Consider the following 23628-nt stretch of genomic DNA (forward strand, 5'->3'; position numbering starts at 1 on the left):
CAAGGGGTCCCTCAGGGTGGTGTCCTATCTCCACTTTTGTTTAATTTTTACATATCCAAACTACCTTCGCCACCAGAAGGAGTTACTATCGTTTCTTACGCCGATGACTGCGCAATAATGGCCACAGGCCCGGGCCCAAAGATCGATGAGCTTTGCCACAGAATAAAGGCTACCTCCCTGATCTCTCCAGTTTTTTGTCCTCGCGAAACCTGGCATTATCACCGACTAAATCACCGACCAAATCACCCGCAACCCTATTTACAACTTGGACGTCCCAAATGTCGACCAATTTGAACATCCACGTCGATGGCACTACGCTACCGGCTGTCCTACACACCAAAGTCTGGGGTGTGACGTTTGATCAGGATCTACATTTTGGTGAGAACGCAGCCGCAATTGTTCCGAAAATCCAGAGCCGTAATAAAATCCTCAAATCCCTTTCTGGCAGTACTTGGGGAAAAGACAAAGAAGCGCTCATTACCACATACAAAGCCATTTGCGTGCTACGCGTCCCCTATATGGTCGCCAAGCCTACAAATTACCCACTGGAAGAAGCTACAGGCCTGCCAAAATACTGCGCTCAGAACAGCCACGGGCTGTCTTCTTATGTCCCCAAAACACCATCTACATAATGAGGCGAGAATACTCCCCATCAGGGAGAGCAATGAGATGCTAACCAAACAGTTCCTGTTGAATACTCAGTAACCTGGGCATCCCAATAGACATCTGATTTATGAGCCAGCACCGCCTAGGGACTTATGGAGTCATCTCCGTAAGCATTTTGAGGAAATACGGCACCTGAGAGCTCAGCCGTATGAAGCAAAAAAAGGCAAGCAGGTCCTTGGTGAACTCCACAAATAGGCGTCGGACCTTTATGCCGGGAATTGTCCGGTGAATCCAGTACTCAAATAACAGTACCCAAAACCTGCGGAAGAGGAACGCACACTCGCCAGGGAAACGCGAGTCACTCTGGCTCAACTTCGTACTGGATACTGTAACAGGTTAAACTCTTACATATCCAGAATCAACCCCGACATACAAAATGTATGCCCCGCTTGCAATATGTCCCCACATGACACCAACCATCTCTTTAATTGTAATGTGGAGCCAACGCCTCTAACACCCCTGTCGAAACAACAAGTTTCCTTGGACTCCCGTTAGAGGATATTGATGACAATTTGCGATCGGTCGCAGCTATTAGGTGGGGCGAAACATTGCTACAACAACAACAACAACAAGGAATTATTAGGAAAAGCCGATCGCGATATTCTAGCCCATTAATCGTTGTACCTAAAAAGATAGATAATTATGGAGAGCGAAAGTACAGAATCGGTATAGACTACAGAAAAATGAACGAAGTTACCATAGACGATAAATATCCACTTCCATAGAATCAATTTTAGATATGTAAGTTAGGAAAACCTCAATATTTTACAACTTTGGACTTAGCCAAAGGTTACCGTCAAATTTTAATTAGGGAGCGAGATAGGGAAACGATGGCATTCGCCACACCGCATGGCTTATATGAATTTATAGGAATGCCATTCGGGCTAAGAAACACACCAGCGACATTCCAAATATTAATGAATGAAACGCTGCGTGATTTTATTAATAAAACATGTGTAGTGTGTCTTGACGAAATTCTAATCTTTAGTACATCCCTTCAAGAGCACGTTAACACAATTAGGAAATATTCAAAGTTTTAGAACAAGCTAACCTAAAGGTTCAAATGGACAATTGCAATTTTATAAAAAAGGGGAGAGAATCGTTAGGGCACATCTTAACGGAGGAAGGACTGAAACTAAATCCCGAAAGAGTTAAAGTAATTGAGGCATTGAAATTGCCCAAACCAAATTAAAATTTGTTTAGGCATTACAGGTTATTACCGAAAATTTATAAAGGATTACGCGAACATAGCCCAGCCTATAACGAAAAACCTAAAAAATAATGTAAAAATTAACTTAAAGGATTCTACGTATGTAGAGGCTTTTGAAAATTTAAAAATATTAATTAGTACCCATCCTGTTTTGAGATACCCCAGCGTCGACAAACCCTTTACATTGACAACTAACGCTTCGAATTATGCACTTGGTGCCGTGCTATCGCAAGAAGGATACCCGGTGTGCTTTATTTCTAGGACGCTGAATAAGCACGTAAGAAATTACTCTGCGACGGACAGAGATTTTTTGGCTATTCTATGGAGCGCCAGCTATTTAAGACCATATTTGTACGGAAAAAAGTTTAAGATTTTGACAGACCACCAACCAATTAACTTCCTTCATAGTAAAATTTGGCAGCCCTGTCAACCTATTAAGTGATTTGCTGTGTGAATCCTATAAAACAATTAAAAAACCGTGGAAACAAGAACAATTAATTAAAGAAGAGCGCTAAAATATAATTTGGAAGTCATTCTGCGTACGGTGAATATAAAATAAACTCCTAACTATATAAAAACGCGCGTAATTGGCTAATAATAAAAAATCAAATTTTAAAATGTCATCAATGGCAAGAAGAAATAAAAAAGCCAACCAAAAAGAAAAAGCAATAACCACAATAACAAGTGAAAGTGAAGAAGACGGAGGTGATTGCACAAGCCTAACATCGCTAATTGAAAATATGCAAAAACAATTTAAAGTGCAAGAGAAAGCTTTGAACAAGATTAGAAGTTCATAACAACATATCAGTGACAGCTTTGATGTGCTTAAGATCGAGATAGCTAGACTTTCAGAAGAAAATAAGCAAATTAAAAAAGAATTGGTAGAACTTAAAGCTCAAAGCTCGGGCATGAAAGCTAAAGTGAGAACAGTTGAGAAAGATTTAATAGCAATAAAGCAAAGTAAACATAAAAATAATTTAATTATAACAAACTTGCCAAACATTGAAAAATCAAAGTTGAAGGACGTCGTAGTTTTGTGAAAATCTCTGAAGTGTACACACCATTTTCCCCGATGTTATGAAAAATAAAAATCTATGCTTATTTGTTAAGTATTTACCAATACAACAATATCCCACCCAAAATTTTTTTTTAAAAATTAAATTGTTTATTACTTATTTTTGCAGATAAATATTTTATTAGCTCTTTCTTGAAAAATTCATAACTCACTTACTTTGAATTGAAAAAATATGAAAATTTACAGACATAGTTCACTATAAGGGAGCTTTATGAAAAAATTAAAAAAATTAAAAAAAAAATATTTTTGTCCTTTTTTTTAATAAATTTTTTATAAACAAATGGGGGTTTAACCCACTGCCCCGCATTGAATTTTAAAAATTTTTAATGGGTTATGTTGGAAATATGATGAGTAACATCATATCACAAATTTGTTTTGTGCTCTCAACGGAAAGTATTAAAAAATAATTGTTTCTCTTACGCGTCGCACTGCTGCGAACATGCGGGCGGCCGCTGTGAAGCATTATGCTTGCGGTTGGGAGAAGCTTTTTTAGCGCCTTTTTCAGCGCCTCTTTTCTGGGAGGTTTTAAATGAAATTGCTGTTGTAGTTGTCTTTTCCTTGGAATTTTTAGCTTCTTGAATTTTTTTGGTTACGACACATGTAATGGACGTGTCACATGAAGCATCTGAAAAAAGCGCGCAAGAAACTTTTTGTTCATTTAGAGAGCGATAACAATGGTATGAACGAGTACCTTTTATTGACTCTGCTTGGTCAAATCGTGGCTTTAATACAGCTTCATGCACATTGTTCTCAGTTTGTGTACAAAATTCGAAACTGATATTTTTATAAAAAGTTTTCGCCCATGAAAAAAGACTGTAGGGTGTTGTGATGTAATCACCATCTATTCGTTGTAAGCTTGTTCACCCTGCTTGCCTTTTTATCGTACCTCCATAACCATCACAAGCTCCCTTACCGTGCGATGCCGTGAAAAAATTCCACTCTGCATCGACCCCAAAACCCTTTTTATGATGTGCAAGATTAATAAAGTTTAACTTATTTGTATATTGTGACCCCGCTCCATCTGAGTAGTAATGTCGACAGAGAGACTCGTATTTCAGGAAATTGTTCTTGAAATTTCACATGAAGCTCTCCGATATTAAATAATAATAATCTTCGCTGCTCCTGAGTACGCAAGCCGTTTTGAGAAACTGATTTATAATCATTCAAACCTGGTTGAACTCTACTCACGTCGTCCATAAAATAAAACAGTCGTACCTTTTTCACGGTCTCATTAGGAATTTTTTTACCGACCTTACGTGGCGGTAAAGAACCATACCCAAAAATGTTTTTTAGTTTCTTGGCACGAAGAGCCATTCTTCTAGGTACCTATATTCAAATAGAGACAAACATTTTTTTAATTCGTAAAGAAATTTTTATTAAAACATCTGTACCTGAAATACTGTACGTATTCTATTAAAGGACCAATTCTCTGGGAGAGTAGTTATTACTTTAATTTTCTCACATTTAGTATGATTTTCAGATAAAGCAGTTTTAATGTTAGCTATATACTGGTTCTCAGAATTATTTGCACTCTCATCATATCCTTTTTTGCTTAGTAGGCTAGAAATATTTTTATTACCTTTCTTTATTACTTGAGAAAATATATTTTTTTTAATCGCAGTTTCGCCGAAATCGCGCAAAACATTATTAATATTTTGAAGTTTTGAAACATTTTCGACTTCACTGCATTCAAAAGTAGGATCAGACTTTTCATGGTCAACATCACTCTCAATCACGATATCATTGTTACATTTATCACTTTCAGGGGTGTCAAAAACAAGTTCATGTTCACACCTCTTCGACAAGCATTGCACATGTACGAATCAACAAAGGACTTAAATTTTATGTCCCAGTCATCGGTGACTGTACAAATTATTATAAACGTTATTATGCTTTCTTTTTAGCAATGGGTTACAGCACTCATACTTCGATCGACCCATCACTTGAATTTACACCGTACTGTTTATACTATATAGAATATTCAATTCAACACCAAAATCAAGGTGAAATAATCGCGGGGCTTAAATGAGCAACGTCTTTATTCAATCAAAGGATTACCCTAAACTAATTTTACCCATCATTGTAAATGACAATGTATAATAGGGGGACTCATGTAACCGTACAAATGCCTTATAAAGTGTGTAAACGTATAAATTTATCTAGTGCGTAAACGAGCTGTCAAATTTTGTATGGAAAATCATTTACACAATTTGTATAAATTTACGCGCACATTTCATTGTGTAAATGCGGTAAACTCAAAGGAATGCAACCTTACAGACATTACAGCAGGCATTTTCATCAGAAATCTACAACATAAGCAAGTAAGGGGGTTTTAGTTTTGATTTTTCACTTAATCTTGGCATTTTTTAATTTGTATAACAATCAAAAAAATTTTGTTTGGCAATAATACAGCTGATAAATAATCAAGTTTATCAAGAGTATTACTAGGTGCGTTCATATAACAGCGTGTGTAAATGGATATAATTTTACACCTTATAAGTTTATATGCTTTCATGAGTCCCCCTAATGTATTTTACATGCGTTCTTTACCGTTAATTTTTGTGAATTGCATCTATATGTATGTACGTGCGTTTGTAAGTACATATGTATGTATGTATGATTATCTGTAAGAATATGTTTTAGTTATGCCAATTAATAAGTACATAAATATGTAAGAACAAAATAAGAAATGTTTGAAAATAAAGTACGCAATAGGCAAATAAGCATTTTATTGTTATGTATTGTAGTGTTACCAGAAGTTTGTTTTAACGACCAAACTGAAAAACCCTATCAAAAACCAGGACCTATGTTATAAAATAACTCCGTCCTCTTGGCAAATACTAGAAGCTTCCTAGGACTTAAGCCACTTGCTGCTTCTAGATCTGACAGCTGTATCACTCCTAATAGCTGGAGTCTTAGCCTGGCAAGTGCAGGGCACGAGCACAGAACGTGCTCGATCGTTTCCTCCTCCAACCCGCACTTCCTACACCTGCTATCACTGACCAAGCCTAATTTAAAGGCATGTGACGCCAGAAGGCAGTGTCCAGTCAGAATACCCGTCATGAGTCTACAGTCCTCTCTTTTTAATGATAGAAGCAACTGTGTTAGTCTAAGGTTGTAAGACCTACACATAATCTTCGACACTTTACAGCCCCGCGCTTGAACCCACGCCTTTTCTGCTTGGTCGATCATGTGCACCTCTCGCCTTCGCTTAATCTCACCCAATCTAATTGGGACGTCTACGGAGCAAGCTTCAAGGGATGCGCCCTTTTTATCTAATTCGTCCGCTTTTTCATTCCCATCTATTCCCATATGCCCTGGGACCCAATATAGATGTATGCTTCTCCCTGTCCCGATTCTCTCCAGAGACTGCTTACACTCTAACACGCATTTAGATGCTGTGCTATGCGAGATTATTGCCTTAATTGCTGCTTGACTGTCAATATAAAAGTTAACACGGTTGCAGCTTAAGCTATTCTCTTCCAGGGTTTCTACTGCTTTGGTTACGGGTAATATTTCCGCTTGGAAAACGCTACAGTAATCCGGCAGCCTGTAGGCTCTGCTTAATTCCGGATCAGCGCAGTATACCGCAGACCCTACTCCTTCCACTATTTTGGAACCATCGGTGTACACATGTATCGCCTCGTCCGCCATTTGCGCACCCTTGCGCCAACCGTCCACCTCTATTGTGGCCTTAAGAACTCCCTCAAAATGCAGGTAGGGAATCATGTAGTCTGTTCGTCTTGTGACTGAGGACGCTATACTACTATGGCCATATGGTCGGCGCTCAAGCTGCCCCGAAGCATCGAGCCTGGTTGCGGTCATTAACGCTTTGTTCTTTGCTACCAGGTCTACAGGTGGGATGTGCAGAATGGCATACAGTGCAGCCGTCGGGGTTGTTTTCAGGGCTCCCGTAATGCAAAGCATCGATAGTCTGCATACCCCCTCTAATTTTTTGAGGTATGTTGTTTTTTGTGTGGCTTTCCACCAAACAAGAACTCCATAGTATAGAATAGGGCTTACAATCGCTGTAAAAACCCAATGAGAAAGAGAGGGCGATAGGCCCCACGTACACCCCAGCATTCTTTTACATGCATAGAGTGCCGTTGAGGCCTTCTTGACCCTCTCCTCCACGTTGAGCTTCCATGACAGCTTACTGTCTAGGATGATTCCTAGATATTTTGTGCAAGGTTTCTCCTGTAAGGTCACCGCTCCTAACTTAGGCCTGGTCCAATTTGGGACCTTGTACCTCTTTGTAAACAAGACCATATCCGTCTTCTCCGCATTGACTTTCAGCCCGACATTAGATGCCCAGGTATGAATATCCCGAAGCGCCCGATCCATCAAAGAACTAATCGTTGGAAGGCATTTTCCACTTATGACAATTGCAACGTCATCTGCGTAAGCCGTAAGTTTTACGGGTCCCTCATCGAATTGCCTGAGCAGTTGGTTGATGACCAGTGTCCACAGCAGAGGTGATAGCACCCCTCCCTGCGGCGTGCCCCTGTCCACTGATTTCGTGGCCTCGTACAATCCCCATTGTGATGTAATCTTCCTGCAATTTAACATGCAGCCGATCCATCTGATTAAGGCAGGATGTACTTTAATGTAATTAAGACCATCCATAATCGCCCATTTTGCAACATTATTGAAAGCCCCGGCAATGTCCAAGAAGACTCCTAGAGAATACTCCTTATATTCCAGGGATTTATCTATGCTTATTACCACCCTATGCAATGCGGTGTCTACCGACTTGCCTTTGGTGTACGCATGCTGTGTTGTGGAGAGCAGCTTTTCATCCACGTTGGACTTTATGTACACATCTATCAGCCTCTCAAAGGTTTTGAGCAGAAATGATGTTAAGCTAATGGGTCTATAGTCTTTGGGATACACGTGACCGATCTTCCCCGCCTTTGGTAGAAAAGCTACACGAGCAGTTCTCCAAGAGTGCGGTACATGATTCAGTCTTATGCACCCATCGAATATTATTTGAAGCCATTCCACGACCGCCCTACTTGAGACTTGTAGCATGGCCGGGAATATACCATCTGGGCCCGGCGATTTAAACTTAGAAAACGTCTTCACTGCCCACTCGATCTTGGTATCGGTCACCAAGCCCGGCACTACTAGCTCCGTTATCGAAGTGTGAGTGATGTATGCTGGCTCTTCTCAACCGTCTCCCGATGAGAAATGTGCGTCGAGAAGCACCTCAAGGGATTCCTCACTATTATGTGACCATTCCCCGTTTTCTTTCTTTATTAGTATCTGGACTATGTTTCCCTTTGCTAGGACTTTTTTCAACGGTGCTGTTTCGCTGGAGCACTCTATGTCCGTACAGAAACTTTTCCATGAGTTTCTCTTCGCCCTGGTAATTTCACGCTTGTAGATCCTCAGTAGATCCCTGTACTCGTCCCGACACGCTTCGCTTTCCGCGGTCTTTGCGAGTTTAAACATTTCTTTTACCTGTCTTCTTAGAAGACTCAGCTCATTGCTCCACCATGGCGGCTTTGCTTTTCCTCTGAATCTTCTTAGAGGGCAAGCTTTGTTATACGCAGTCATAAGCGTCCTTGTTAGGAATTCATTCGACTCCTCCAGTTCCTCTACATTAGCAACCTCTTTGGGTTGTCCCAGTTTCGTTTCTACATGTTTCTGGAATTTAGTCCAATTCGTTGCCCTAGGGTTTCTAAAGGTTCCTCCCTTCTCTACCCTCTTTAGTGGGATGCTGAAGCTTATATACGCATGGTCGGAGAAGGATGGTCTATCGAGAACCATCCAATCATACCTTGATATATCACGCTCGGAGCTCAATGTAATATCCAGAACATTGCTGGATGTTGGACCAATGTATGTAGGAACATTTCCCCTGTTGGCTATCTGCAAATTGGTTTGCAGGATGTAACAAAATAGAGATTCGCCTCTCTCGTTCGTATCTGCTCCTCCCCACGCATTGTGGTGCGCATTTGCATCTGCGCCTATGACCAACCGCCCTTTGCGCCCTTCCTCCTGTACTAGCCTTTTGCACTCCATCGGTGGAACCTTCGCAGCATGGGCCATGTAGCAGGATGCCAGGATAAATGCCTGCTTATTCTTTTGCTCAACGGCCACCGCTACGAGATCCTCGGTGGTGTAATTAGGCAGCATATATGAATGCAGCTGTTTCCTTACCATTACTACAGCTCGCACCCGTCCTTCCGTTTGTGCGTAGTAAACGCCAAACCCGCGCGCGCTAAGTCCAGAAACCTTTCCTCCCGATGAGAGCCACGGCTCCTGGATCAGCGCCACGTCAAACGAACCCTCCTCAAGGGTTAGGAGGAGTTCGCTCGACGCCACTTTACTGTGTTGGAGGTTTATCTGTAGGACTCGCAGCACCATTGGGCTGTTTGTCCCCCTCCAGCACCTTCGTCTTGACGTCGTCGTCCTCCTCTTGCCCTTTTGGTTTAGAGTATTCGAGGCGCCCTTCAGCCCCTCGTGAATGTTGTGCCGTGTGTTCCTCTGTGCGAGTCACAGCACCATTTAGCGTTTGGTCCTCTTCTAGCACGTTCGTGGTGACGTCGGGGACCTCCACCTGTCTTTTTTCCCTTAGGCTTCTGAGGTCCTTTTCGACTTCGCCCACTTCCAGCGTGTTAGGATTTTTATCCTCGGGACTTCTTTTCCTGAGTCGCATGTAAATTTTGCCAGTGCCAAAGGACATTTTGCCAAGCTGCGTGTACAAAATATCCTCCGCCTGCTTGTTTATTTGGAAGATGTAGAACTGACCATCCTCGGTAGGCCGAGATACAGTAAGTACCTTCCAATCCTGTGTCGGTATGTTCGGATTCTGATTCTGCAGAAGTCGCAGTGTATCCTCCGACTTCATCACGCATGGTATCCATACCTTAACTTTTGGTACCGTGGGGATTTGCGCTTTACCCACCACCTCAAACCGCGCGTTCGTGCCTTGCCTTTGGAGGTTTGGAACGACTTCCTCCAGCCACCGCAAGCTCGCGATGTTGTCGCACGCTATCATCTTCACACCATTATACCATCCCCCCGAATCAAAGGTTGGAAGGGGCTTACTTGGTTGTTCCCGCATCATCTTAAGCATTAAGCTAATCAGCTCCCTTTCCACAGATCTCCACCTTTCAGTAGTCATTTGTCCGAACGGACTGCTACGATCAACCAGCGCCACAGTCAGTGACTGCTTTGCCACATCACTCATCTTCTCGGGAAAAGCAGGAGTCTTAGTGTTATCTCCCTTTGGAACCTCCGAGAACACCGGAGTCTTCGCGTTAACTCCCTTTAGCGCCTCCGAGAAAGCCGGAGTCTTAGCGTTATCTCCCTTTGGCTTATCTCCTACTTCCGTAGTTGGAACTTCCCTCTGACTGGCAGCTTTCGAGGTAGTTGCTACCTCGATATTGGAACCCATCTGTCTTACAGCTTTGGGCCTACTTGTCTTGTCTATGCGACTGCCCTGCCTCGCGGCTCTAGGACTGGGTCCTTTCTGTCTCTTGAAAGCAGGCTTGTCGCCTTCTGCCGAACGTTGCCTCTTCATTCTGCCATTCGACGCTTCTTCCTCCTCGTACCGGTTGCAGAACCGAGGGTTTCTCGCAGCAAACCTTTTGAACTGCCTTCGACCTACTTCTACCGCTTCATGGGCCCATTCCAAGCGCTCGATCTCCACTTCTGTTGGGTCGACCACTGCTCCCAAGCGTTGTACAATTCTTAGTGCTGCACGGTACTGCGAGAGAGCTCTTTTACTTCCTCTGCTCCGTACCCTTCTCCACTCTTCTACTCCGTTTTCATTTGTGTGCTTCTCCAACACGGAGTTCATTGAATCAGCACTACTCTCGCTCCCCGAGTCCGACGCATCGCTTAATTCGTATTTGTCGTCCCTGGATTGCGACTCAGTCCTCCTCTTTACATCCTCCTTATTACGTTCAGGTAATGAGTTGTTCATCTTGGTCGTACGACCACCTGCCCGACAAGGCGGGCTCAGCGGTCCAGTATTATATACGGGGAAAGAACCGTCCGCCACAGCAGCGCCCCTTACTGCGGTAAGGCTATAAATACTTCCCGAGATGGCCCGGTATCGGGAAGGCTCCGTTCGAATACAGCCGAATTTATCCCCTGGCTCCAAATCGTCCAATAGGCACGGTCCGCATAACACCCTGGATTAGGGGTTGGCAGTTCTTGGTCACCGACATCCCGCCGCCCTCCTATGAGGCGAAACGGCGTAGATGTCAGTCCTAAACAGCTCCGCCTCATAGTCGGGCGCTATGGAGTTCGGCTAAGCCCTCACACCAACGACAAGGTGCCTACCCTAGTGAGGGAGTGCGATGCGTAAGAGAAACAATTATTTTTTAATACTTTCCGTTGAGAGCACAAAACAAATTTGTGATATCATTCATCCAACATAACCCATTAAAAAATTTTAAAATTCAAGGCGGGGCAGTGGGTCAAACCCCTATTTATTTATAAAAAATGTATTAAAAAGAGGACAAAAATATTTTTTTTAAATTTTTTTAATTTTTTCATACAGCTCCCTTATAGTAAACTATGTCTGTAAATTTTCATATTTTTTTCAATTCAAAGTATGTGAGTAATGAATTTTTCAAGAAAGAGTTAATAAAATATTTATCTTCAAAAATAAGTAATAAACAATTTAATTTTTAAAAAAAATTTTGGGTGAGATATTGTTGTATTGGTGAATACTTAACAAATAAGCAAAGATTTTTATTTTTAATAACTTCGGGGAAAATGGTGTGCACACTTCAGAGATTTTCACTCAGTTGACATTGGAAAAGAGGTTAACTTAAAAGTTGACACCAGTGAAATTCTAGACGTCTATCAAAACGAAAATAAAAAGTTCAAAACTTATCCACTGTTTGTGAAAATAAAAACTCAGGAATTCAAAAATAAATGTATGGAACTTAGGAAGAATAAAAAGCGAATAGATATGACAGAGATACTACCGGATGCGAATATGAGAGGAAAGAACATCAACTTCCACCATCTAATGGAAAAAGAAGTAAGTGACTTATTCAAGAAGACATAACAAGAAGCTATGAAAAAGAACTACAAATTTGTTTGGATGAAAGATACAAACATCTTGGTGAGAAAGGAGGTAAGTAGTGCCGTAATTAGAATAGAATGCATTGAAGATATACAGAAAATTAAGTAGCTTTATATTTTAATTTACATACAAATATGAAATAATTTAAGGTTATAGAGAAATTATAGGAGCTCTTAATGGATGACTTTAACATAATGAATAATGCTCATATAGCAACAAATGTGAAATATAAATGTAATGAAGAATTTATCCATAACTCCGTTAATGCTAATCATAATCTTAATATTTTATGCATGAATATACAAAGTATACGAAACAAAATGAATGATGTCAATTGCATAGTTGATGAAAAAAGGAAAAAAGGCAAGTTATTACACATAATAGCACTTAGCAAAATTGGCATATATGAAAATTAAAATAAGTATTTTAATATCCCCCATTACAACGTTATTTTGCAAACCGGGAAACTAATCGAGCAGGGGGCTGTTTGATATTTGTACATGAAAATCTTGATTCGACTTTGGTGTCTTCCTTAACATATGAAAACAGTAGCTTTCTAACTATAAAGTTAATTCAAATTGGTATTCACATAACATGTGTATACAAGGCATGATTATAGGAGCCCTTGGACGAACTCCGAACTTTCAAAAATTATTAGGGAAAAAAACAAATACTTCAAAATGAAAACCAAATATAGAAATAATCTGTTCTTCGAAACTGAGTCCCATTGCTTGAAAATAAAAGCTCGGAAAATGACTAACTATTTGAAAAAGCGATACTATGGTAATCGCATAACAGAAAATATATATTCAGGAAGCAAAACGTGGTCTATTATGCAAGAAATAATATATGGAAGAAACAATGAAAATATGACTGATATCAGTAGTATAAGTAGTATAATAGTATAAGGGAAAAACGATTACAAATTGCACTGATATCGCCAATAGTTTTAATGAATACTTCACTACAGTTGTTGAAACGCCAAATGAAATTAATTACACGGATAATCCAGCAAATAATATTGTAACTCCATTCACCTTAAGTGAATGTAATATCTTGGAAGTGAATAATGCGATAGATAATTTAAATTCAAAATCTGCAAATGGCCCGGATGGTATCTCCGCAAGGTTTGTCAAAAAATACAAAAATCATCTAGCTATGCCCATCTGCAATTTTATTAATTATTGTTTTAGATCAGGTCAGTATCATGATGAGTTAAAGGTAGGCTCCGTGGTACCTGTACATTAGGCCGGGAGGCAAAAAAATTGCCCATTGCTCTGTGAAAATCATATTCTAGGGATCAAAAGAAGAAACTTTGCCGAAGGAACCATACCTCTAAAACGAATTCTGATGTGCCCCCCTTTGGGTCGTAGGGGCAAATTTTGAAAAATCCCACTTTGAAATGCCTATGTTTTTTCTTTTTGGAGTTTATTTTTCTCTTTAGAAATTTATTTAGTCAGAACCTATTTAAATGAAAAAATGAATTTAACTTAGTAATAGAAAAGAAATTTAAAAAAATTACTAGAAATTAGCGTTTTTACAACCCCCTTTTAAAACCAAGGCATCACTGTGATGCATTTGCATGTCGTAAACATAGTTGTGTGGGTTTTTTATTCAACCGTTTTAAAAAATTAAGGTATCACTGTGACACAATTGCAGATCGTAAAATTGCTTGTGTTGTTTTTTTTTAGCCACCACAAGACACAGCAGGTAGAATTGAAATTTCCCCTACCCAAAATTCGACCTAAAGGGGGGGGGGGGGGGGGGGACATCAGAATTCGTTTTAGAGGTATGGTTCCTTCGGCAAAGTTTCTTATCTTGATCCCTAGAATACGATTTTCAAGAGCAATGAGCGATTTTTAAATCGACCCGCCCTACTGTACATAAAGCCGGAAGTAAAGAGTTATGTTCAAAATACCGGCCAATAACGAAACTCAACACCATTGATAAAATATCTGAAAGCATACTTCTTGATCGACTTACAACATTTCTAGCACAAAATAATATAATTGACAAAAACCAGTTTGGCTTTGTAGAATGCTCCAACACCATGGCAGAGTGCATATCGTGCACAGAGTATATCTACGAAAATATTGATTGATAAAATATCTGAAAGCATACTTCTTGATCGACTTACAACATTTCTAGCACAAAATAATATAACTGAGAAAAACCAGTTTGGCTTTGTAGAATGCTCCAACACCATGACCGCGTGCATATCGTGCACAGAGTATATCTACGAAAATACTGATAAAAAGAATTATGTGGCTCTCTTGACAATTGATTTATCAAATGCCTTTGACTCAGCAAATATAAAGATAATGGTTCGTAAGTTAGCTGAACTAGGCTTAAAAGGCAAGGAACTGAAGATATTTCAAAATTAGTTTAGAAAAAACACATTTCATTATTTTTAACAACTTCAAACCCATACCGAGCATTACAGATTTTCCTGGTTTCGCATTTGATAACAAAATTATCACGAGGGTAGACAAGTTGAAATACCTGGGAATATGGTTCGACACGAATTTAAATTGGCACGAACATATCACTAGATTGAAACTTAAGTTAATACCGCTAAATTTCGCAATATATAGAAGTAGAAATAATATACCCAGAAAACAATTGTGGCTATTATACGATGCGTACTTTATGTCACGTTTAACGTATTTAAATCCAATCTGGAGCAGATGTGCAGAAAATAAAATAAATGAGTTACAAATACTTCAAAACAAAATAATAAAAAATATCCTGTTACTACCCAGAATAACTCCCACTATCAAGCTTTACGAAAATAGGTTAGACTTTAGAAAGTATAGTATTCTACAGACACTGCTCATTGTTTTCGAAATCAAAAACAATTTGATTAAACATAGTCTTGACTTAAAATTCACAGGAAATATAAGCTATAACTTTAGAAATACCCTATATATAAAAACTTGGTTTTTCCGTACTCAAAGAAGCACAAATTCAATACGTAGCTATGGTGCTAGAATGTTTAATAAATTGCCCGGCAATGTTAAAACATGTTCCAATTATTTGCATTTCAAGAGAGCACGTCTCTCAACATGCTTACAGGTTGCTAAACATTTCTTTCGATAACCTTATTAAACTTAAAACGCTCACTACGCTACATAAATTAATATATATGAAGGAACCTGACTATCTGTATCGGAGGCTAAATTTTCTCCAGTCGTCTAGATCTGTTCTCCTTACCCACTTCAGACATCGTATGCTAATATCTGATCGCCAGTTCTTCATTAATTCCATACGTCTTTGGAACTCGCTCCCTTCTAGACTTAGGCTTATAAGCAATGCTCTGCTCTTCAATAAAGAATTAACAAGTTTCTATAATAACCTAGACAATTAAAATACTGATTCCTTCTAAGCAAATGTACTCTATCATTCCTTTATTTATCTATTTACTATTTATTAAATATATTATTTGTTGTAACCTTTTCTTAGCCATAGTCATTAGCTTTAAGTTTCAAGATTAGATTGTTCCTATTTTATGCCTTTTACCGACTAGCACTGTAAAATAATTTTTGTCAAATTGTTGTGCTGGGATGAATTGCCTAATAAATACAAATACAAATACAAATACAAGTTAAAAGCCTCTTGTTACTAGATTATAACATTAACCTGTAAAATACAAATATAGATAATTTATTCTTATTTGTTCTTTATAAAAAACAAAAAAACAGAGTAAATAAGTATATTAAAATAATTTGGCGCCGGTATATTTAAGCTGGCACAACACACTAGTTAGACTTAACGCAGTTGACAGCGTAGGAAGCAAATATGCATACATGTTAAGCTATCTTCTCACACAAAATATATTTTTTTTTAGAAAACATTGTATTATATTTAAAATACGCCATCAATAAAGAAGAAAAAAAACAATACAAAGGACATCAAAAATGGCTGTTAAAGTTAGGAGAATACCCAGCCAGCATTTTTTGAAAATTTTGATCAAAAAATATACAAATATCATACCCCAAGATGATTAAAAACGTTCAAATTTAAAAGCATTTTCTGTTCGAAAATTAACGTATCGTCGGGAGAAAAATGTACCATAAATGTGATTACTCTTGAATAATCATTTGTGATTCATATTTCGAAACGCTTTTTATTCATATTTGATATCATTGTAAAATTGAGCTTTAATTGTTTTAGAGTAATATTTGACTACTTTTCAGAGTCATTTTCTGATCATATTCGTGAACATATTTCAATCGTTTTGGTTGAGATATTTTTTTGAATGCGATTATAATGCATTTATTCTTCATATCACATTCCAAATAGATACTTCATAATAATCTTATTTCATTAGGGGAAGAAATCATGCGGAAGTGAGCTATTTGAACCACAGGTCACTCGCAAACAAACTTGACCTATATACATCTGCGACTAAAACATCCAGCATCAGGTATGATCGTCAATATCTTAAAATGCGATACGGCACGGGATGTTGAAGACATATCCAGGTACATATGTCAAGAGAGTTTCACTTACCTGGTCAAATAGCTCACAACTTTTGTATTGTCCAGCTATTATGTATTTTCTGGAAAGCCGAAGGTGGAGAAATGGTTGGGGAAATCTTCGGGCACGAGCAGCATTTGCATTACATTGTCTTGAAGAATGTCTTAATAATAAAAATTTTATATACATATTTTTTCTGAACTTCATGATTAAAAAAATGTGTGTATGTGAAAAAAATAAGATTTTCAATGAAAAGTAAAATTTTATCAAGTACAAAACTCATTATTCAGTCAACAAATATAGTCAGAAAACTGATTGAAAAATTATTATAAATTTTTGATCACCTAAAGTAAACACATTTGATTCAAATATGATTCCAAAATGTGATTGAAAAACTATATTCAGTTTTTGATCATCAAAGGTAAGCATATTTGATTATTTTTTTGTTGGTTTTTAAGAAATATTAAAATTTAATCATAAAACGACTTCAAAAATGATTCCAAAAAGTGATCGAAAAATGCTTTTCAGTTTTTGTTCATCAAAAGTATTCATATTTGATTATTTCTTTTGTTCAATTGTATGATAACTCATTATTTAGTCAGAAAGAGTAATGAAATTGTATTTATATGTAGGGAAATTGAAAATTTAATCATCTAAATGCTGAGTGGGTATGATTTCAATATTGAATAGCTATAAGGAAAGGAAAACCAAGTGGCAGATTTTCTGATTAGATTAGAAATTACGGAAGAAGGAACAGAATATGAAGATATTCATAAAAATGTTATTTTATGCCAAAATAATTTACAAGCAAGTATAGATGTAGCAAATAATATAGAAGATATTGAAACAGTTGCAACAGTACATTCAGCAGAAGAAAACCTGCAGGACCATTTCTTTATTAGAGAAGAAATAGTAAATAAATATGAAACGCAGATAATTTTAACTAACAACAAAATTGAAGAGTTTAAATCACTACATGGTAAAGTAATCATTTTTATAGCAGATAGTGATTTTGACAGATTAGGTGAAATATTTCGAAATTATATTTCAAAGGGATTATAGGTACATATTCAGAAATTTCCGATCATAACTACAATATTGTACAAGAAAAACTTATTTCTATGTTTTCAAACGACACAAATATTATAAGTGTACAATGAGCGCGCAAGACATTGAAACAGAAGTAGAGCCTGTAAAACAAATTTCATTATATCAAGTGAGGGAAAATCTTCACTCATTTAAAATAAAATTCATTTTCCTAAACTGTTGGAACTAATTCAAATAGTTATAAACCAATGTGACATATACCAAGAAGTGAAACACGACAGAAACCCAATCAAGCCGAAGTTCAGGTTATCAGAAACTGAGAAACTTAGAAACTCCCACAGAGAAAAACGACATTATACATATAGACACTTATGTTATAAAAGGTCATAGTTTTTTTAACAGTTATAGACAAATTTTCTAAATTTGAACCAGCGTATCCTCTAAATGATAGAAACCCTGTCACGATTATCGAACAACTGCGGTCTTCCGAAATTCGGAAAGCCAAAGAATATAGTGGCGGACAATGAATTTAAGGCTTTTAGGGTTAAGGAATTTTTAGGTAATGAAAATATAGAAATCCATTTGACACAGCCCAACAGTCATGCAGGAAACTCCGATGCTGAAAGATTTCACAGCACAAAAGCAGAAAAATTTTAAAATTTTATACAAGCTGAATAGGGACCTAACAATAAAACAGATAATGCATAAAGCAATCAGAAACTACAATGATAGATAAATGTGCACCCAATTAGGTACAAAGGAAGAAAATAGAGCAGGATTTTGTCAGAAAAAATTTATCAACTACTAAAAAGAAAATAATTAATAAATTAAACAGAAAAAGAGTTATGTTGAAAGAACGAAAGAAGGCTTTATAAAAGCTACAAGCCAGTTAGGCACAAGGAGCAACCTAGATTTAAAAAAAAATAAGTTAGATAATGTTCATCCATGCAACATTAAACTACTTCGTAAATTTGCAGATATTGTTGATCCTGACGCTATTGACGACGGTATGGATACGCCAGACTAATACGCTCGTGCAGGTGACAAAAATACTGGATCGGACAGGGTTCGTAGACATTCAGGTAACAGAGGAACAAATAGTTAAAGACGTTGAAATAGTAATACACATGATAAATTTAAATAAAATAGAAGACATATTAAATTCAATGACTCACAATGTAGTTATGATGAAAGCCAATTTCAAAGACTTACTTCGAATAGAATTATTAGACGCTAGGAATAAACTATTAAAGTTAACACCCAGAAGAAATAGAGCGAGGCGTGTGCTAATTAATGCCGTAGGTGGTTTATCTAAATGGATATTTGGTAGCATGGATGAGGAAGATAGACAAGATATAGAAAATCCTCTTTTTACTCAGACGAAAACATCAGTAAACAAATACAGGTAAACGACTATTTTGAAAACACATTTGCACAATTACACGAAACAATAAGTAGCGATAGGAATAAAATAGAGGACCATTTTAATTATATAAGTAAACGGGTCCATGAAGAATATGAGAGAAATCTGTATTTAGAGCAATTAACCAAAATTCAATTGCTAAAAAGCAGGATAGAACAAATTCAGGATAACGAGTCGCTTCAAAGTATAATACATCGCACCCTAGTATTTTGACAAGTGAAGATATAATAAAGTATGATATTGACTTCATAAAATTGCAGGATATACAGTTAAGTACAGCCTATTTTAATAACACATATTTAATATTTGCAATTAAAATTCCCAAGACATTTATAAGCTTTAAAATTAGGTATATTATCCCAATACCCAACAAAGATTTTAATGGGACATATAAGATTTTAATATGACATAGAAAAAGTGTTCGAGTATGATAATAAATTAATGAAGTTTGAAGAAAATAAACAGCTTAAGTATATGAAACCAAGCTAAAATTGCATAATAAGATCTTCCTGCCAACTTATAAAAAATAGGGAATTAGAAATAATAGAACTAAATATGGATACAATAATTGTAAAAAATGCAAAAAATCTGTTAATAAATCAAACATTTACTAATGATGAAATTCTTCTAAACGAAAATAAATTAATAAGATGCAACAACTATTCAATAAAAATAAATGATTATTATTTCTCAAAATCTATTGAAAAAATACAAGAAAAAATTTCAAGTGTAAAATATGAAAAAAATCAAAACTTTTCAAAAAAGATTACTTTTAATGAAATAGTAGAAGAAGGCCAAATAAATTTTTAGTCTGAAATATCAAAGTAATTTATCTTATGTATGCAATTTGTTGATTCTGATTGTTGTAATAATTCTGATATGCGTTGTTGTATTCAAACATAGAAATATTAAAATTAATTTAAACTACAGAATCCACTAGCATTCTAATCTAAAAGGGGGAGTAGTTATGTATAATGCCAATAGCCCCCAATTATCAATAATTCTTCAAGTTATGTAAGTGCAGACTCAGCACAAGACGATATTGATAAATTCATATAAAGTATAACAAAATAAATAAAAGTAACTTCCGGCTTAATAATTAAACATAAAATGCAGAGTCAACACCAATTAATATTGCTAAATTCATGTTAAATATAATGCAACGAATTGGCAAACAACTTCTGATCCAATACAAAATTATTGTTAAACTTGTCATTCCAAATTTAAGTAAACGATTCAGGCTAATTAGTAGTAGGCATTGTGCATTTACGCTTTCTTTTGATTTTGAATAAAGAAAAGAGTTCAGTTTGGTTTTGAGTCTCTTGACTTAAAGTCTAATCTTTGCTATTAATTAATTTAAGCCTTTGCCTATGGCATTTAAAAAAAAAAACGCCGCAACGACCACGATTTTCGCGCGGAGATATGTGGTGCGCTTTCCTAAGCGTATTACAATAACAAGTGCATGAAAGCGCTTCTGCGGTAATGGCCGCTGCTGCACATATATCCATATCACAGTAAGTTTGGTAAATCACTGTGGCCAGAATCGTCTCTGTGTGGCGGCGTGTCGTCTCCTAACACCATATTTATAGCAGAACACAAGAAATTGGTTGATATCCCTATGATATCCTTTGTTTAGACGCACTAACTAATACATACCTATATGAACGCTATTCGTTTAAAGCATTTTATTAGCTGACCTTTCCATGAATCAGTATACGACTAAATTTTATTTCGTTTCCAAAGACCATAGCAGTAGGGATTAAATAGCTTATTAAGCTTACAAATAAGGTGCTGACAAAAAAGTTAAAAGGAATGAACGTAAAAATTATTCGAGGCTATCGAAGAAGCTCCATGCTCTAGCTCAACATTTTTCGATAAAGTACATTGGGGAGTTATGCGAGTACTTGTTGCTTGAACACCCGGGCTGCTCGAAAATATGCGAATGAAATCGTGAACTCTAATGCATATTAAGGACTTCATTCTATATTGCGAACGATAACTCAAACGAATGCCTCCAAACGATTTCGTCTAGCAATGGTAGTCTTTATTATTTTCGTTCGGTCTTTACGTTTTTTACTTTATGCCTAACAGGAAGACAAAAACAATTGTCAAATGATATGTTACCATCGTTCAACATAGTGCAAATACACTAGCGATTCGTCTCTGAGGCGAAACGAACGCTTGTTTCGTAATAGAGAATGAGGCCCTAAAAAGCATATAAGCTTTAGCGAGTCGAAAGAATTAAAGTTGGTCGGATTTCGACCACGGGCGATATTAGTTCATGATTATTAGCTATGGGCAGTTTACTTAATATTGTGCGATGAATGTATTTACTTACGAATTGGTTTTTTAAAATTACCCTCGTTCGTATTTTCTATTTCAGGTATGCCGTGGTAGCATTTGGGGCACAATTGAATCCATTTATTATTTCAAAGGGAAATGGTGTATTCGTAAGTAGCTCTCTTGAACTACAAAAATATTACAGACATGTGATGAACTTTATTAAAAATGACAATGTTCCTAATGTGGACAGTGATGTATTACAAGCTATTTCTACTGCTTCCACCTTGGACTTTCGACCAGGAGTTTCGAAAATATTTATACTCTTGTCTTGCAGCGGTTGCGATGTAACGCAAGTTCGGTTTGATTATTCCTCAATTTTACAATACATGAACGAAGAAGGAGTCAAGTTACATGTTCTGACCTATACAGGACTTGATACTGATAAGCCACGTAAATCGCGTTTTCTTTTTGGCTTTGACCGACATTTTGCTTATTCGACCCGTTTCCCCGAAGGAGATAGAAATATGCGGAATGAAATCAAAATTTCCAAAAATAACTTGGGAATATGCCTACCTCTAGCTTTAGAAACTGGGGGATCAATTTTTAGCATGAACAAAGTTTTATCAGAACGGACAAATTCTATTAAAAGATTCGCAACTATATTCGCAAAGCGTGTGATATTTAGCGCAATACCAAGAGCCAATCAAACGTGTGAATGCACTGGACACAATACTGGGGTGGCATATATGGCATGTACGTCAAGAAAAATGCCTGACCAAGAACACAGTTTCGAGTCAAATGTAAGTGCAATTAATATATCTATTAACAGAAACTTTCAAGCTTGTATTTGCTTCCGTCATCGTAGGATTCTGATTTCTCTGACTTGGGTTGGCAGCCAGAAGATTATGATCTAGAATAACTTAAAGATTCGTAAAAGTTTAATAAAAAATTGGGGCCTCTATTATATATACCTAATATAATTTTTAATCTGTTACTTTGGAAGGGTGCTCGTAAAATCAAAATTCACTTGTAAAAAAAAAAAAAACAATAAATAAATAAATCTATTCCATAAAAAATCAAATTTTTTGTAATATCTACTATAATTTAAACTTACTTAATCAATTTACATAGGTTAGGTAAGGTTAAAGTGGCCGCACGAAGGCTATTGTTGCCACGAAGGAACCCTTGTTTCCTTTCCGTAGAAAATGATTCATATACCCATTAAGCTAAACCAGCGCACAGTGTTTCGTGTAGAACAAGCTAGCTGGACAAAATTATTTTATGAGATTTTCCGTTTTATTACAACTACGTCATTTTTTTGAGGCATATCGTCTTTTTTTATTTTTTTTTCCAAAATTTTACTTCATATGCATACATTTGCTTATTTCGTATACAGTAACTAATGTGAATAAGTGACATAGATCCAAAAAAATTTAAAGGACTTAAGAATATTACTTTATTGTACTTAAATTGAATGGACTACAAATCTCAATACTCTAAAAAATTCCAAAAAAAAAATTAAAATTTTTTATGAAAATTCGTCGAATTTTTCAAACATTTTTTAAATATAATTTAGTTTTTGTTATAGATCGTGACAAATTTTCTTATGGGAAATTAGTTAAAATAAATTTGCGAAAACGAGGATTGCAAGAATTGTCCAAAAAGGGGTGTCTACTTAATTATGTGAGTGACTGTACATATGTACATACATATTTTGTATTTATTTGAGTATTTATCCTGGCACTACAATTTTTACAAAATTATTTTATAGTACCAGTCAGGAATGTAAAAGTGAATTACAATATAACAACAATGTAAATAATTAAATTAATTATGTGGAAATACCTTATTACAAAAACTTAAAAGTAAAGTATAATACAAAGTAGAAAAGACAATAGATTTAAATTAAATAAAACCTGATCCAACAAAAAGTTATAGGGTAGGTTATCTTTTATAATTATGTTATTCTTCGCTATCATCACTTTCATTCGATGAGTCACTTGTGGAATAGCCATGAGCATCAGCAACACTACTGTGAAAGCTTGAAACAACTGGGGTATTTATAGACTCCTCAACGTTATCGGGGGACAGTAAATTTAAGACTTCTGAAGTCAGACTTTTAAATGTTTTCTTAGGTATCTCCCTAAAACTGTTAACTAAAGGATCCGATGTTATAAGCAACATATTCATAAGATCTCTATTCGTGGCTTCACGCGGCTGCTTTTGTGTGTTATCATCCCTGAATCGTCTCAAATCTTTGTTACGGGCTTCCTGTGCTTCCTCAGAAAGTTGAACAATAGGTAAAATTGCTGATTTTATAATATCAGTACTATGCACTAAGATTTTATGAACTGTAACAGGCATATTAAACCATGGATAGAGATCTATATATA

General features: G+C 36.6%; 1 protein-coding gene across 1 annotated transcript in view; it reads left to right on the forward strand.

Moving 5' to 3' along the window:
• The window catches only part of Apoltp (Apolipoprotein lipid transfer particle), a 2338027-nt gene extending 2315711 nt beyond the window's left edge, over positions 1–22316 (forward strand). Inside the window, exons 23-24 of the mRNA XM_067766285.1 lie at positions 21336–22035; positions 22101–22316. Of these exons, the coding sequence (XP_067622386.1) occupies positions 21336–22035; positions 22101–22154 (754 nt within the window). The 3' untranslated portion in view covers positions 22155–22316. The remainder of the gene's footprint in view (positions 1–21335; positions 22036–22100) is intronic.
• The last annotated feature ends 1312 nt before the right edge of the window (positions 22317–23628 follow it).

This window comes from Eurosta solidaginis, chromosome 2 (genome assembly GCF_040869045.1).
Source record: "Eurosta solidaginis isolate ZX-2024a chromosome 2, ASM4086904v1, whole genome shotgun sequence".
NCBI classification, from domain to species: Eukaryota; Metazoa; Arthropoda; class Insecta; order Diptera; family Tephritidae; genus Eurosta; species Eurosta solidaginis.